This window comes from Charadrius vociferus, unplaced genomic scaffold (genome assembly GCF_000708025.1).
Source record: "Charadrius vociferus isolate BGI_N301 unplaced genomic scaffold, ASM70802v2 scaffold190, whole genome shotgun sequence".
In the NCBI taxonomy this organism is placed as follows: domain Eukaryota; kingdom Metazoa; phylum Chordata; class Aves; order Charadriiformes; family Charadriidae; genus Charadrius; species Charadrius vociferus.
This window is the reverse complement of record NW_009646608.1, coordinates 5,976,384-5,990,641: the sequence shown is the minus strand read 5'-3', so window position 1 is coordinate 5,990,641 and position 14,258 is coordinate 5,976,384. Positions and strand designations below refer to the sequence as shown.

Here is a 14,258-nt window from a genome sequence, read left to right as displayed (position 1 = left end):
TCTCAGGGGTACAAGCAGCCTGTTTACATACAGCTGCCACGGTTCTGGCACGAAGTCATAGCGGTCGGCAGTGTGTTCAGCCCCAGGAAACTCGTGATTTTGGAAAGCATCTGCACCACAGACAGCTCTTTGCCTGTGCAAAGACTGAATTTAATGGGACAACTTAACATAAAAATTCAATGAAAAACATCCCTCTTTAAATACTGTCCGATTTGGCAGGGCACTGTAAGAAATGCTTCATTTTAATACCACGCTTACACCCTCTGCTGAACATGAACTGTCCGTTTCTGAAATTAAACACATGCTTAAAGGACTTGCTAAACCGGGGTGCAAAGAAATGAGGTACCAGGCAAATCCTCTTGCAGCTCTGGCTCAGAAAAGCAGAAAAGTGTATTCCATTACAAAAGTAAAGCTACTGAAAAAGCTTCCTCATTTGAGAGGCACCACGGAGATTACAGCCCAGACTTCACCAATTACTTACGTAAAATCAGAACAATAGCAAGTGATAATCATGGGTTGCAAAACGTTCGTAAAACCCTTCTGAGTTATTCCTCATGCGTGTTAATTAAATCAGTTTAATTTTGGAAATACAGACTTGTACTGACTTACAGTCTCGCACACTGAGCCACCTGGCTGTTACCAGGAGATCTGAAGGAAGAGCAATCCCAGAGCTGTGCAGAAGCGCTTTATAGCGATAAGAAAGCAGAGAAACCAGCAAAGGCAAAGCTAATGGCAGAGTAAAAAAACTCAGAGACCGTTACAGCTCTGAAATGTCTCCTTTGTAGGGATTGGAAGAAAGCAGGAGTTTTTCTTACGGGCTTTACTTTTCTCTTCCTCCTCTTTTTTCAGGCGACATAAATTGCTCTCAGCTGTGAAGGAACTACAAGCATTTGGCTTCGCGGAAAAAAAACCCCACCAAAAACGATACTTTGGGCTTAATAGAGAGAACTCTTGTTCCGCAGAAATGAAATGAGAAACAAAAATCAGTGTTTGCGTGTTTTAACCAAACAGCACTTCCGACTACCTCTGAAATTCTGCACGCTCGCTGTTTCTTGGAGCCATTTTCCCCGCCTGGCTCGGAGAGCGCTGAAGAACATGGAGCTGTCGGGCAGATTGTATTACCGCACCGACTGCGCTGCGCTTGGAAACACCAACTACTGCAAACTGCAGCTGTCCTCTTGCAGAGGCCACCTTACTCACACCGAGCGCAGTATCCCCCTGTTTAATTAACTCCGCTGCCTCTCCCGAGCCAGCCCTCCTCTAACGAGCGGGCGCTGCCAGTGCCCCGCCACCAGCACTGCCCAGTTTCAACACTGGGAAGCAATGGGTTTTGATGAAGGACCCTTCACTTTGGAATTTGCTCCTCTCGGACTCAGAAATTGTTGAAACTCGGAGAGGGCTATACAACCTGCCTAGTTTCCAAAGCTTTTTCGTGCAATTTAGGTAAACTGTATTTAAAATTTATATTTAAATTTGTAATTTAAAAAAAAAAAAACAAACCCAAACTGTTAACCAAGCTGCTAGTAAGCAAACAAGCATGTTCCTAGAGAAAATCCTTTTCTCTTTTTTTTTTTTTCTTTTTTTTTTCTTTTTTTTTTTTCTTTCCTGAAAAACTCCTGCCCTTATGCACTGCCCTATTCCATTCACACTGCAGGACAATGTTTATCTTGCAGTTTTAATCTTGAAGATCAAACGAGCGCCCTCAGGAACCGTACACAGCCCATGAATAAACACTGCTGTCGGCATCCTCCTCTCCATCCTCGGCATCCTCCTCTCCATCCTCGAGGACCTATGGGTGGCTCTATCGCAGCTCCTCAGTTTGGTCTGGAAAGAAGCATCACATGCACCTTTCCTGCCAGAGGATGCCAGAGCCAGTGCACAAGCTCCAGACTACAGAAAGGAATACTTCAAGGGCTACAAAATTTAAATTGGAAGCATCTGTCTGTCTTTTTTTTTTTTTTTTTTAATTCCATGAAGAACTGCAGCAGCTGAAAAGGGAAAGCTCATCTGATAAACAGAAATTCAAAACGTCACCAGCGTAATTAGTTTTTGAGAAAAATATTTACGCCGCAGCTGAACCAAGCTGCTTTGCAGCCGAACCCTGGCAAAACTGCAACAACGGGGAAGGTTTTGTGTCTGCTTTTTAATGATTGTATCCTAATTACAGCAAAATTTCACCTCTTCCCAATGCTGGCTGGGAGAATCATTGTAAAATGCAGGGTCCTGCAAATTAGCAAGCAAGTGAACAGTAAATTCCCCCCAAGGATAATGCATCACAAAACACACTGCATTCATTTATTTGGTGAAGTGCAGTTTAATTACTTGCAAAAATAATGACTCCTTTGTATGGGCTCTCGCTAACATGCGTTGCTGCTTTGTGTTTTGCTGAGTGGTACAAGTTGCACGCCAAATCTGCGTGCATGGATTATCCAGCGTGCGCGCAAGCAGAGCGCAGAAAAGAGGTTGTACAGTATCCATTGTGTTTTGACAGCACATAAATGATATATACTCTCTTCATGGAATTTGGCTGCACTTCTGTATTTTGAAACTCAATATTTCTCCTCTCAATAGGGATTTTCAAGCCTCGATCCCATCTCGTCGCAGAAAGCACTAAGCACAACAAAAATCTCTGCTGGAAAATCGGGATGTGTCCGTTCTGCAGCCGCCATCCTCCCGTGGTGGTCCCCATGTCACACGGCGCTCCCACCGCTCCGGCCAGCCCTGAGCTCATCGCACGGTGCTTCACCACCATCTCACCCACTGAGCCAGGGACCTGTGACTTCCAGCATCCACAAGTTTCTGTTTGCGGGGCTTCACGGAGACAGCAGGGGTTTCAGAGTCACAGCATCCGTGCCATGGTTGTCAGATGTCTATACGTTGTATTTCCACCCAGCAGCCCAAGCGGAAAACTAACCATATTGAACAATTTAAGGATATACTAAAATGAACAGGATCGGGGATCTTGATGGTAACGTTATTGAAGTTACTAGTGTCTTGGTCTTGCCAGGGTCTTATTTTCAAAGATGAACTGTAAAGGTCATCAGAGAAACCCCTTGGATTACACCAGCAGCACCCGGTACAGTGCATGGCACAGGGCAACGCCAGGTAATCCAAGTACTCCTCTTCTTTCCACTCACCGAGAACTGCCATTCCAGTATTGGAACCGGTTGTGAAATACTCCACCAAATACACAAATAGCTCTTGTAATAGTTTTATTTACTTCCCATTTCTTGTTAAATTACCATCTCTACTCATATTCAAATTGCATCATTTGCTGTGAGCTCTATAATCAAGTTGTGGCCAACTTAAGCTTTCTATAATCGAGTTTTGGCCAACTTAAGCTTCTTGACAGTCTGTAAAGTCTGTTAACATGGTTAGTCTCACCTTGGAGAACTTTGCAACACTTACAGGATGAATTTGCACATTCCAGTTTTACAAGATAGCCTGCAAGAGAGCTGTGTGTTTTCACAGTATGACTGTTGAACTCGATGGAGAAAAAAGTAACACTGCCATCATATCTGTATTAATCCCAGGCAAGGGTGGCAGAAGAAAAGGTCAGAATATAGCTTCCATTCCACCACCCTGCATCTTCTCCTTCACCATCGCTTCGCATGCGGTTGGCTGAATTGTTCAAGATGAAAGTTAAATGCAATCACTCCAGCAACACAGACCATATTTTTTGCCCTCTAACACTCCATCCAGCAACTACAGAAAGCAGAATAATTTGCAATTCGTAACAGAGCAATGTTGCGTGATAAAGTGGAAAACATAGCAGACTCCTAAACATGATGTTGGATCACTCAACATAAACCCCAAGTATCTGAAAACTCAATTCAGAAAAACAAAGTTAATAACAAAGCTTAAGAGAACCGGGCATCACAATAACACAAATGCAGACCAAATCTTTTCTCCTTTACAAATAGACCCCTTGGGACTTACTTAAGCTCTTTGTCTTTATTAGCCTCAGCTTTTAAAGACAGATCTCCAAACATTTGCTATTCAAAAATAACTTATCATCTTCTGAAGGATTCCTTGTAAAACACTGCAGTAGATGCTCGTGCCACTAGTTACTTCCTACGAGTCTGTAAGATGCGGCTGCTTCTCAGGACCGCTCAAAAGAGAACTGTTTCTGCTGTTAAACACTTGCAGTAATTGTTACCTAATTTTTTTACCTATACTGGTAAGATACCTATTGTCTACAACATGCCACCTTCTTTCAATACAATCATCATTATTTCGTTTAACCAAAAAACTCCAGATCTGTAAAGTAAGAACACAATAGTCAAGCCCACTAACTCCCATCTTTTGGGCAGCTGTGCTCGTTCGAAGAAAAGCTTTTTCACTTGTGTTCGCTTAAGGTTTGTCTTAACTAGTCGATATTACGCTGACTCACTTTGGGCTTTAAGAGACAGCTGGAAACAGAACACTGTACAACAGAAAAGGAGAACATCATATTATTTGCATCCCCTAAACCCTAAGGACCTGCCCCCATTGTTGCTAGCAAGAAAGGTAAAAGCAAAATTATACAAAACAATTGCCTTTAAGGGTAGAGTATAGCTCATTGACACTACTCAATGATAATGTGCAGCAAAGGCAAGCGCGATACAGAATGGAAAATGAGCAGAGGAACCTTCAAATTATTCTTACTCTGTCAAAAGCTGGTGCAGCTTCTGGTAGCCCCTCTCCAAGGCCAAGCTCACTGGCGTTGCCCCTTCGGTGTTGTGGATGCTGAGAGCTCCTCTTCCACCAGGCTGCTGGAGGAGAAACCATGTCAGCCGCAGCAGACCCAGCCTCACCGCAAAATGCATCAGTGTTTCCCGAGGGATGTTCTCTGGGAAGAAAGAAAGAAAGAAAAAAAATAAAATAAATGAGAATTTGTAGGCTGTGGGTTAGATGAATGCCACATCCCCACCTCCCAGGCACACCACACACAAGGGCTGGCATGGACCTGACAGCCCAAAAGCCAAGGAACCTGCCGGCACCTGGAAAAATATGCTGGCTGCCAATATCCAGGAGAGACCAATAGTTGAAAGCGAGGGACACACTGTGGTGGGACTGGAAGTGCTCAGGACCTCTCAGGGTGAGACTGACCACAGAAGTCAATGTGAAAAAAACCCCACCATTTCATAAACAGCCATGGCAACCACCAAGTTGCAGCGCTTCAAGACAGAACCTGGTGTGGTCAGGTGGGTCTTTCTAGATGTCCAAGCCTTCTCCTCACACACCCAGGACCAGGTTTTAGGAACGGACAGGTTTTGTTCTTTAACAGGACACTGATTTATCCCAAAGGCATGAAAAAAAATCAATTGCATTTGAAGCACAAATCTAAAGCTGTTGTAAAAGAGAACAGTTTAACCTCTTGTGTAAACAAAAAAAGAAAGAATTTTGCTTTACTGTCTTGATTATGCCTCAGACCAGCTTTTCTCAGCTTTATACAGTAGCTCTATCATTCTGAGTAGCAGCATTTATAAACTAGCAAGCTCCATTGCTGCTTTTTACGTTTAATAACCGTGACCGTCTAATTTGGTAAAAGTCACTTTTGAGCCTAAGCTTTCATCTCAGAAAAACGTCCCCCTAACTCTAAAAGCTGCAGCCCTAAAACGATGCTCTGAAAAGCTTCAACCAGAAATGAGCTCCAGATGCACTGCTGAAATACAGTATTTGCAGATCAAAGCCTGTTACTTCTCTATGAAGGGCAAAAGTATTTGGGTTAAAAACCTACTAGAAATAAAAAATTGTTCTTTTAATTAACAAAGGATTTCAGTATTGACTGGCAGCAACAACACGACAAAAAAGCACCAACTGGGTCTCAGTAAACCATGCCAATGAGCACACTCGGTATAATACCTTTAATATCATAGCAATGATTTATTGGCTTATTAATTTGGTTGCCAGCCAAACCTATACAGCAGGTTTAAAAATGCAAGTGCATAATGGCTTTAGGATTTAATTAAGTATTTTTTCCTCAAGAAGTAAGCCCCAAGAGAAATCACTTCTTCAAAGTGCTGTTGTTTTTCTTGCCTACTTGCTTTCTTAAGGGACATCATTAAGACCTTCCGTGAAAAACAAAGCAAAAATGGGGAGTTCTCCCCTGCCTGACACACCATTTTTCCTGACATTTTGGATCAACTCCTGAAGAACTAATCTGTATTCAAGAACCAAAAGCTTTCTGGCACCGTCTCTCTTCCGAATTACTCCAAATTAGGTATCTGGGCTACAAACCAATGTTTCCCCCCTAACCTCCTCCTGATTACCGTAAAGCAAAACCATGCTGGCCTGAATACATGAGCATGTCTGAATGGAGGTTCCAGCTGACCAGAAAAAAAAGGAATAGCTGAGCTCACTCAGAGACAAATTCTCAGCCTGTGGGAGAGTAATGACAAGGATTTTGCTATTAAGTGCTATGGAGTGCAACGCTTTAGAAATAAACAACGCAACGAGGTAGTTAATCCATGGTTGTCACAGTCTTGGACTTAAAGAATAATGAAAAATAACACACCATATAGACAGACACAAAGGAAAGGCTACTGATGAGGCTGCAAGAAGGAGAAAGTGTTGATAAATGTGGGACTTGGCCAGAGTGAAAGCAGATACCCGAGTTCCACTCAATGAACTTGCATAATACTCCTACGTTACCTGTACTAACACTCAGGTGGAGTCAGCTACCACAGCTAAAGCAGTACAAGTCTCTTCCTCCTGAGATGTGGGAAGCAGAAAAGGACTCCTGTTAGAGCCAGCAACTGCTGTTCGAATAAAGAATGCGTCACAATGGTCTCACCACATCTGTTCCAGCACAGGATCTCCTGTTCTAGCTGCTTTGGTTGAAAGGAAAAATCAACTTCCTAACTAAAATGGATAGTATTGCACCAAAATTGAGCGGCGTAGACCTGCAAAGCATAAGCATGGGCTCCTGGACCAAAACACTTCCTCCTCCTTCATCTGAGACCCTTACAGTTAGGTAAAAGCATCTTCTACTCGCCAACTCATGGTTCACCAATGAACACACACGTACCACTTGCAAGTTTTGCAAGATGCAGGCAAGTACTGACTCTGTCCCTGATCCAGCTGGATGCTCCTGTCTCTCTCACAATGCCATAGATGAAATGCCCCCTCCCAATCGTTCCAAATGCTTATCTGATGTAATCTGCTCACACGACTGCAACTTCTGAAAATCCCACCTTTCTTCCATTCTTTTAAAACAATCTTCTTTACCATCACATTAGTGGACAGAGTAGTCCCAGCGTTTGGATGGAGGTGTCTACAAACGCAACTGAACTGAATGCAGCCCTGCCCCAATGCCTTTGAGCAACGACGACGTGCAGAGAAGATCTGTACAAGAAGACATGGCGTGTTGCCATCCAGAGCATATTAAACATACAAATACACTATCCAGGCCTATTTGGAAAGATCTGCCTAAAATATAAACTGGCATGAGGCCATGCTAACAGATGGGCACAGATGATGGCAGCAAAGAGACAAAGTACTGTACATACAACAACTGCAGGGGCCCCAGGCAATGGCTTTAGAAGGTTTTGGAGTGTGCAAAACTTGCACGGCCACAGCTAAAAGGCGTGTGTCATCTGTGGGCTGGATTAACTACTAATATACAATGAAAAATACATCTGATGGTGGATGGTGTTGCTCAGAATAAGACGAGAGCTGGTCTGCATCGAGTACGGGAGTGTTGCTGGCTGGAGAGGGAAGACAGACAGATCCCTCCAACCTTCCCACCTTTGAAGGGATGAAAGCTTGTAGCACAAACTGTTGAAAATTCAGTCAATGATTTCAAAGTCTTGTCATGGTGCAAAATGCCCGCCCCAGGCATGGACGAATCACAAACACTTTAACATGCAACAGCCAGAGCTCCTTCTCCTACCACATATCAAGCATGAGCTCCTCATCTTAAAATGGCTGTCCTTTGAATGGCAACAAGAAGCTTCTTATAATTAGGAAATTGTGGAAATATAAGACACTGGAAAGGCCAAGGTTGTTTTGTTCCTGTCTCGTTTCCTAGTAATAAGCAAAAGTTGAAACATATCATTATTGTTCTATAATGGCAGGGCACTCTAATCCAGCTGGCAAAACATAAGACTTCAGATATATTATTTTTATGTATTTTTTTTTCAGCTGTGACATAAGAACAGACAGTTTATCTGGGTAACTAAGGACAAAATTTCCATAGAAGACTGTCAAATGTACTTTGCTAATGGTAAAGGATTAAGGTTTAAGGTGCTATTAGCACAAAACAAATAGGCATTGCGGAAACAAAAAAAGTTCGGGTATGACACATCCAAGAACACACAAACTGTTCTCTAAGTAAACACTTTCATTTTAATCTTGATTAAATAACTGTTCCTCTTTTAAAACTGCTTTTTATAGAGAGTAACCCACACCTAACTGCTCGGTTTATCCTCCATGCCCCGAGACATCTTATCAAGGAACAGCCAGCCATGGACTGGCTAGCGTCTCTTGCTAGTCTTCCTGTGATGGTGACCTTCACTTGGTTCTCACCCAAAATCACATATACTCAGCAATTTTGAAATCTACCATCAAAACTGGCCTCAAAACTTTGTTTTCTGCTGGAAATGTTCTCATTGCTCAGATCAATCCTTGATAAACACAGGGAGCAAAAGCCAGCAACAAGCTATCACGTAACGCTGAGGTCCTAGAGACAACAGGACTGAAGAAAGGTCAAGGCAGAGACGCTGTGTTTGGAGTTACATGTTCAGTTAATAAAAAGACGTGTGGGTAAGTCTTTTTTAATCTTATAAACAAGAAATTTTTCAAAGCGCACCAGAGGATCTTCATGTCCCCATTCCCACTAATATCAAAGGGAACAGAAACTTTCTCATGCCAATGATTTCTCGGCCACAGACTGAGGAGTACATCTGAGGACTCCCATCTCAGACGTTGCCTGAACCAGAATTATTTTCTGCTTCCCATTTTCCACTGCAGAGGGTATTAAATTTAGGTATGGAAAAGATCTTTTTACATCTTATCTAGGACTATAGCTGAACAGACAACCTTGTGCTGTTGGCACAGAGAAGATCATAGCGATTTATACCACACAGTCCTTTATCAGAGGGCAGAGAGGAAGGGGAGCAGCAGACTGGGGAAGGATATGAAACCCTACAAAAAGAATACCTGTAACTATTAAACTGAAAGGGTGCAATGAGAAACTATAAAAAGAGCACAGCAGATGAACAGATTAAAGCTTTATGTTTGCAAAACGTCATCAACTGCTTCTCTTTAACATCTTCCCATGGAAAAAAATGTTAGCTCCTAATAATCAAATTTCGTTCTAACTATCTGTGAAAGCTTCTTAAAGCTTTTTTAGGCTATTTGCTTTTTTTCTTTAACATAAGGCACCTTCTTTAGTCATTTTTTCTGTTCAGGCATTCTCCCTTTCTGTAAAAACAACCAATTAACCATCTCTAATCACGGTGACACTCACACTGCGCTACGCACCGAGATCCCACTGGGTTTGTACGTGAAGTTACTAAACTCGTAACCCAAATCCATTCAGACTCTTTCAAACCCAGGCAAAGCATTTCCCTCTCTACCCACTTCCCACCTGGCGAGCTCACGGCTTCCATTTCTCAAGCAGTACTTACTGCACACGGATGTTTATTCCGCAGCATCTCTGGGAAGCTGTACGTATGCAAGACGTCAGTAGCTGTGTTCCTACAGTTAAGGAGCTGTTAAGTGTTAAGTTATCTACTGAGATGTTCTCCTGGTTATATGCTCGTAATCGTGGCTGACTATCTCACAGCTCAAAGGGACTGCTCCCAGGGAAATGGCTCCATTCCATGGTTGATCACCACAACCCTCTGCCAACATTAACCAGCCCCTGAAAGCACCATCTCGGAAAGCTCACACCACTGGAATTGTAACCATAGGTCTGGGTTTCACGCCGACTTTTAATGAGCAAAATGAAATGTTTCTTCAAAGGCTTTGTCAGAATACTACTTAAAAGAGATTTTGAAAGTGATCTGTTTTCTACTGAGAGTTAACTCAAGGATTAAGCTCTCTAATCTTTTCATACCTGAGCCTTGGATCCTCCCTAAATTTTTTTCTGCCTTTTTTTTTTTTTTTTTTTTTAACAACAAAAAAGCCAAAATCATTACTCATACCTCCAGATATTCTGTTCTGGTTTTCTACTTGGCTTATTTTCTCTTCAGTCATTTAAAATAGAAAATTACAGTCCTGTATTTACATTGCATGCATCCTCTGAATACATATTAAATTTTGATTTCTAGATATAAAGTGTAACAATCTGTTCCAGTTAAACAGCCGCCTTTAAATGCCACTGAGAACAGTAAATAACCCTACTTTTGACAGCTGTAACAACTATGTTCTTTAGAAAGTTACAGTGCACTTGTAATAATTAAGATGGACGTGATTATACAGCACCTGAAAGTAATGCTGTGTTTGGAATACCATGGTAACAAGAGTAATCCTTAATTATGGACATTCTAAAATTGTGGCTGCCACTTGGGTTCACACAGACAGACAGGTAATTAAGAGCAAGGCCCAGGGATCGCCTGCTGCGGAGGGACAGCGGGTGGCTGGGGGAAGAGCGCGGTCCTGCCCCAGGACAGAAGCGATGAGGGCTGCGGCCGTGCAGGGAGGAGGTCAGGACACACTTGCCCAAAGGGGTTCAGACACAATTCTTTACCTGCCATGCAAATCCTTCCCCTACAGACACGCGCGCATCCTGCCCTGACCACACAACACAAGGACACGCTGCGGCCCCGCCGAGAGGGACGACGGCATCATGCACAGCGCTGCTTCTGCCATCTCCTTCAGCCTCGGCATGTGCCGGGCTTTCTTTTGCTATCTATTCATCCAACCAAATGGTTGAGTATCTTCTGCCTGCCTCCAATTATAGTTAGAGGATGGAGCCCAAGGACCTCCGAAGTCAGGTGCTCCCATCCCCAGTTCTGCTAGCGTGGCACCAAGTGGGAGCTGGAAGGTATTTCACTCTCCCAAAGTCCCATTACCTGGGACCTCTGCAAAATATTTTATATCTGTGGGTAAAGAGATACTTAATGCAAGTCTTTCTGGGGTCCTTTTCTCTAAGATAAGGATTAAAAGGTAAGACTTATTCTGAGAGATCTTCTACAAACAGCAAGTAGAAGGCTGCACCTCAAATGTCCAACGCAGCAGGTGGGTTCAGGGAGAAGGAGAAAAATAAAAAGAGATGGAGGGCAAAAAGCCAACTTAGAAGTCAGATGCACAACACCCTAAGAACAAACCAGACAGCAAAACCGTGGCCACCGTTACTGGAAAAAGGACCAAAACACCACAGGTCCCTCCTTCTCTGCTTTCCAGTCAGCTCCACGGGTGTTGGTCGACTGTGCGACTTCTCCACAGGAATATAACGTTGATCAAAACAACCTGAAACCTAAGTTTACCTTTTGAGAGTAGCTGTCATGAGGAAAAGCTTGAGAGAAGAGCTTTTCTATGTATATTAAGGGGGAAAATATTCCATAATGAAATTGTTAGCTAGACAAATCAGGATCAAAGAAGAAAGGCAAAGATTTGGAAATAAGAAATTTGGGCAAGAGTGTCACCCTTCCACAGAAAGTCAAGCAGGAAAAGCTGTAAGATGAGACCACTGATAAACAGTTTTAAGAGAGAGGATTCTGTTTCCTGAACTCGCTCTTCCCGTCAAGGATTCATGATGTCCAGCCACTGCTCTCCATCACCTGCGCATTACTGCCAGTGGTCAGACCAGGCTGGGTTCCACGCTCCACACCGCTGGCTGCTGAACAAAAAGCTTGCCATCAAAGCCCCAAGCCTACAGAAAAACAGTCTGGTGTTAAATTTGGCACAAAGGCTTCATTCAAAGCTTCCTGAGGTCTAAACAAATCCACTTTATTTTCAATGGATTTGGGGTGAAGAACTAAGGACTTCATGATCACAAACATGTTTAGTCTTTTACACTGTACCAGAGTAATATAAATCAGTAAATACTTGGTTTTGAGCAATGTTAACCAAATACCTACAATAATATTACTGTAAGGATTAGATTAACTAATGATGCTCACTGCATTTAATTTTAGGATAGTTTCTTTTTAAGCAATAAAGCCTTTTGCTGTTCCAGAACAACAGGGGGGAGGAGGGAAAGCGAATGAGAATACTGCAAATGAATGTAGTGCGGTTTTGAAAATGCCCTGATGAAAACACAGGAAGAAATGTTCATTTTATTTTCAATTTGTTTTAATGAAAATTATGTCTAAAGAGATAAGAAAGGAATAAATGGAAAAACAATCTAGTGTGTAAGAGATTAAGATTACCAGGATTACTGAAGCTGAACAAACTTCTCTTGTCGACTGGCAACAGCTAATTTAAGTAGGTTGCATACAAATAAATAGAAAAAAGGGACACTGGAACATTTGTAAATGTTCTCCAGAAGTTTTAAATAATTTTGGAGGTATTTCTAACCCCCAGCAGAAAAGATGCTCTCTTAACAATTTGGCTATATGACCGTACCATACCTTTAATCTTGAGCAATAGTGAAGTCTTAAAGAATGAAGACTTTGGTTTGGTGACCAAAATATAAGCAAGTAGACAATTCTCACACAGCTTTGTCCGCAGTGATCCTGCACTTTTCCACAGTAAAAAGTCAAACCTACTAATGTGTTAGAAAAGAGGGGAGGGGGAGGTGGTGTCCCTGCCCAGGGATGCCCTAGATGACCTTTAAGGTCCCTTCCAACTCTAACCGTTCTATGACTCTATGAATAATGGATGAATGCGAACCACTGAAGATCGTTTTAATGATGCGACCACCAACCTGCTGGTACGCGGGAGCACGAGGGCTATTAGGTGCCTCCTCCTCCTCAGCGTGTGGACCTTAACCGCGCACTTTGCACTGCACGAACTTACTGACACCAACGATTAGTTAAACGGCCGCAGTAGATGGAGATGGGTGTTAACTTTTAGCAGCTTCTCTGCCCTCTGGGGTGTGTGACGGCAATGAACTCCCTGCTCTCTGCTCAAAGACTGGTCAGGGCAGGCAAAAACAAGGAGAAGCCTCCACATGGAGCCATCCCCTCCCCCAAAATCAGCACAGAGTTGCGCTTGATGGTGGATCTTCTCCCCAACTTCTGCCTGCAGAAAGGCCATTACTTCCTAACTGTTTTCGTAAAAGCTAGACTCCTACTTCAGCCCTTAGGAAAATCAACTTTTACATGTGCTTGACAGCAACAGCCATCTCTGAGCAGCAGTTCCCCATCAAGCTGCGGCTCTCGGGAGCTGGCTGAGGCTCCCGGCTCGCTCCTGCCTTCAGAGGTTTTGCTAAACAGCAGCGTTTTGTTTCCAACCCACAAGGGCCCATAGAGACATGCCAGCTTAGAGGCAGCGCTAACAATCTTCCAAGAAGGGATCTGACATTTTCTTTTGTTCTCATTTCTATAGTATTTTCTCCTTCGAGAAGGTTATTTGAAGTATCTGGTGCTGACATTTAGCGAAATGTGAAATATGAATTGGAATAGCTGTTCATAGGTAGTGACGCAGCGCAGGACGGGGTGTCCCACTGGAGGGGCACTGGCCAGAACACACGTAACTGTTCACATGCTCCCACAGCTTCAACCTCTGCTGTGTTTCACTCTCTCCACCACAGGAATTAACCCACAACCACCAGCAGGGGAGTGCTACTTCTTACCACAGAGGTTTTTCTAATCTAGTGCTCCATCGTAAATCAGAGACATCTCTTCCACCTCGCTCTAGCAAAACAGAGTTTCGTGACCAAAAGGATGCTTACGCATGCAAATCCTTCCCGTCACAATCACAAAAATTCCCCCAAATTCCCTACATATAATTAGCGCACTGCAAAATATTACCAGATAAATCTGCCTCTAGCAAAAAAGCTGATCAGAAGATGAAAGACCAGGACATAATAAACTGCCATTTTCCAGTTATTTATGAAAGGACTTACTGCAAGGGAACATATTTTATAGCACTAATATTCTTGGATTAAAGTTGCATTTAGTGCTATTGTATTTATCCACTTACACTTTTGTCTACAGAAACCTCGCCACAAGATGCCAAAACGCTCAGCGCTACAGAGCTCCCCCTTCTCACTGTGGATGCAGTGGATGCTCTACAGGTCCATTAGCATTCAGAGCCCTACACCATCACGACTTCCAGGACCACAAGCGCACGCTGAGCAAATCAATGTAAATCCTACGGCCCCATTTCCCTGAGTGCTGATTTTCCAAAGAAGAATCAAAGACAAAAAGAGAAACCACATC

General features: G+C 43.0%; 1 protein-coding gene across 1 annotated transcript in view; it reads right to left on the bottom strand.

The window, feature by feature from the left end:
* Window positions 1-14,258, bottom strand: part of LOC104288780 (A-kinase anchor protein 13-like) — a 54,462-nt gene that overhangs the window by 21,067 nt on the left and 19,137 nt on the right. The window contains exon 4 of the mRNA XM_009887653.1: window positions 4,648-4,831. Coding sequence (XP_009885955.1) covers window positions 4,648-4,831 — 184 coding nt within the window. The remainder of the gene's footprint in view (window positions 1-4,647; window positions 4,832-14,258) is intronic.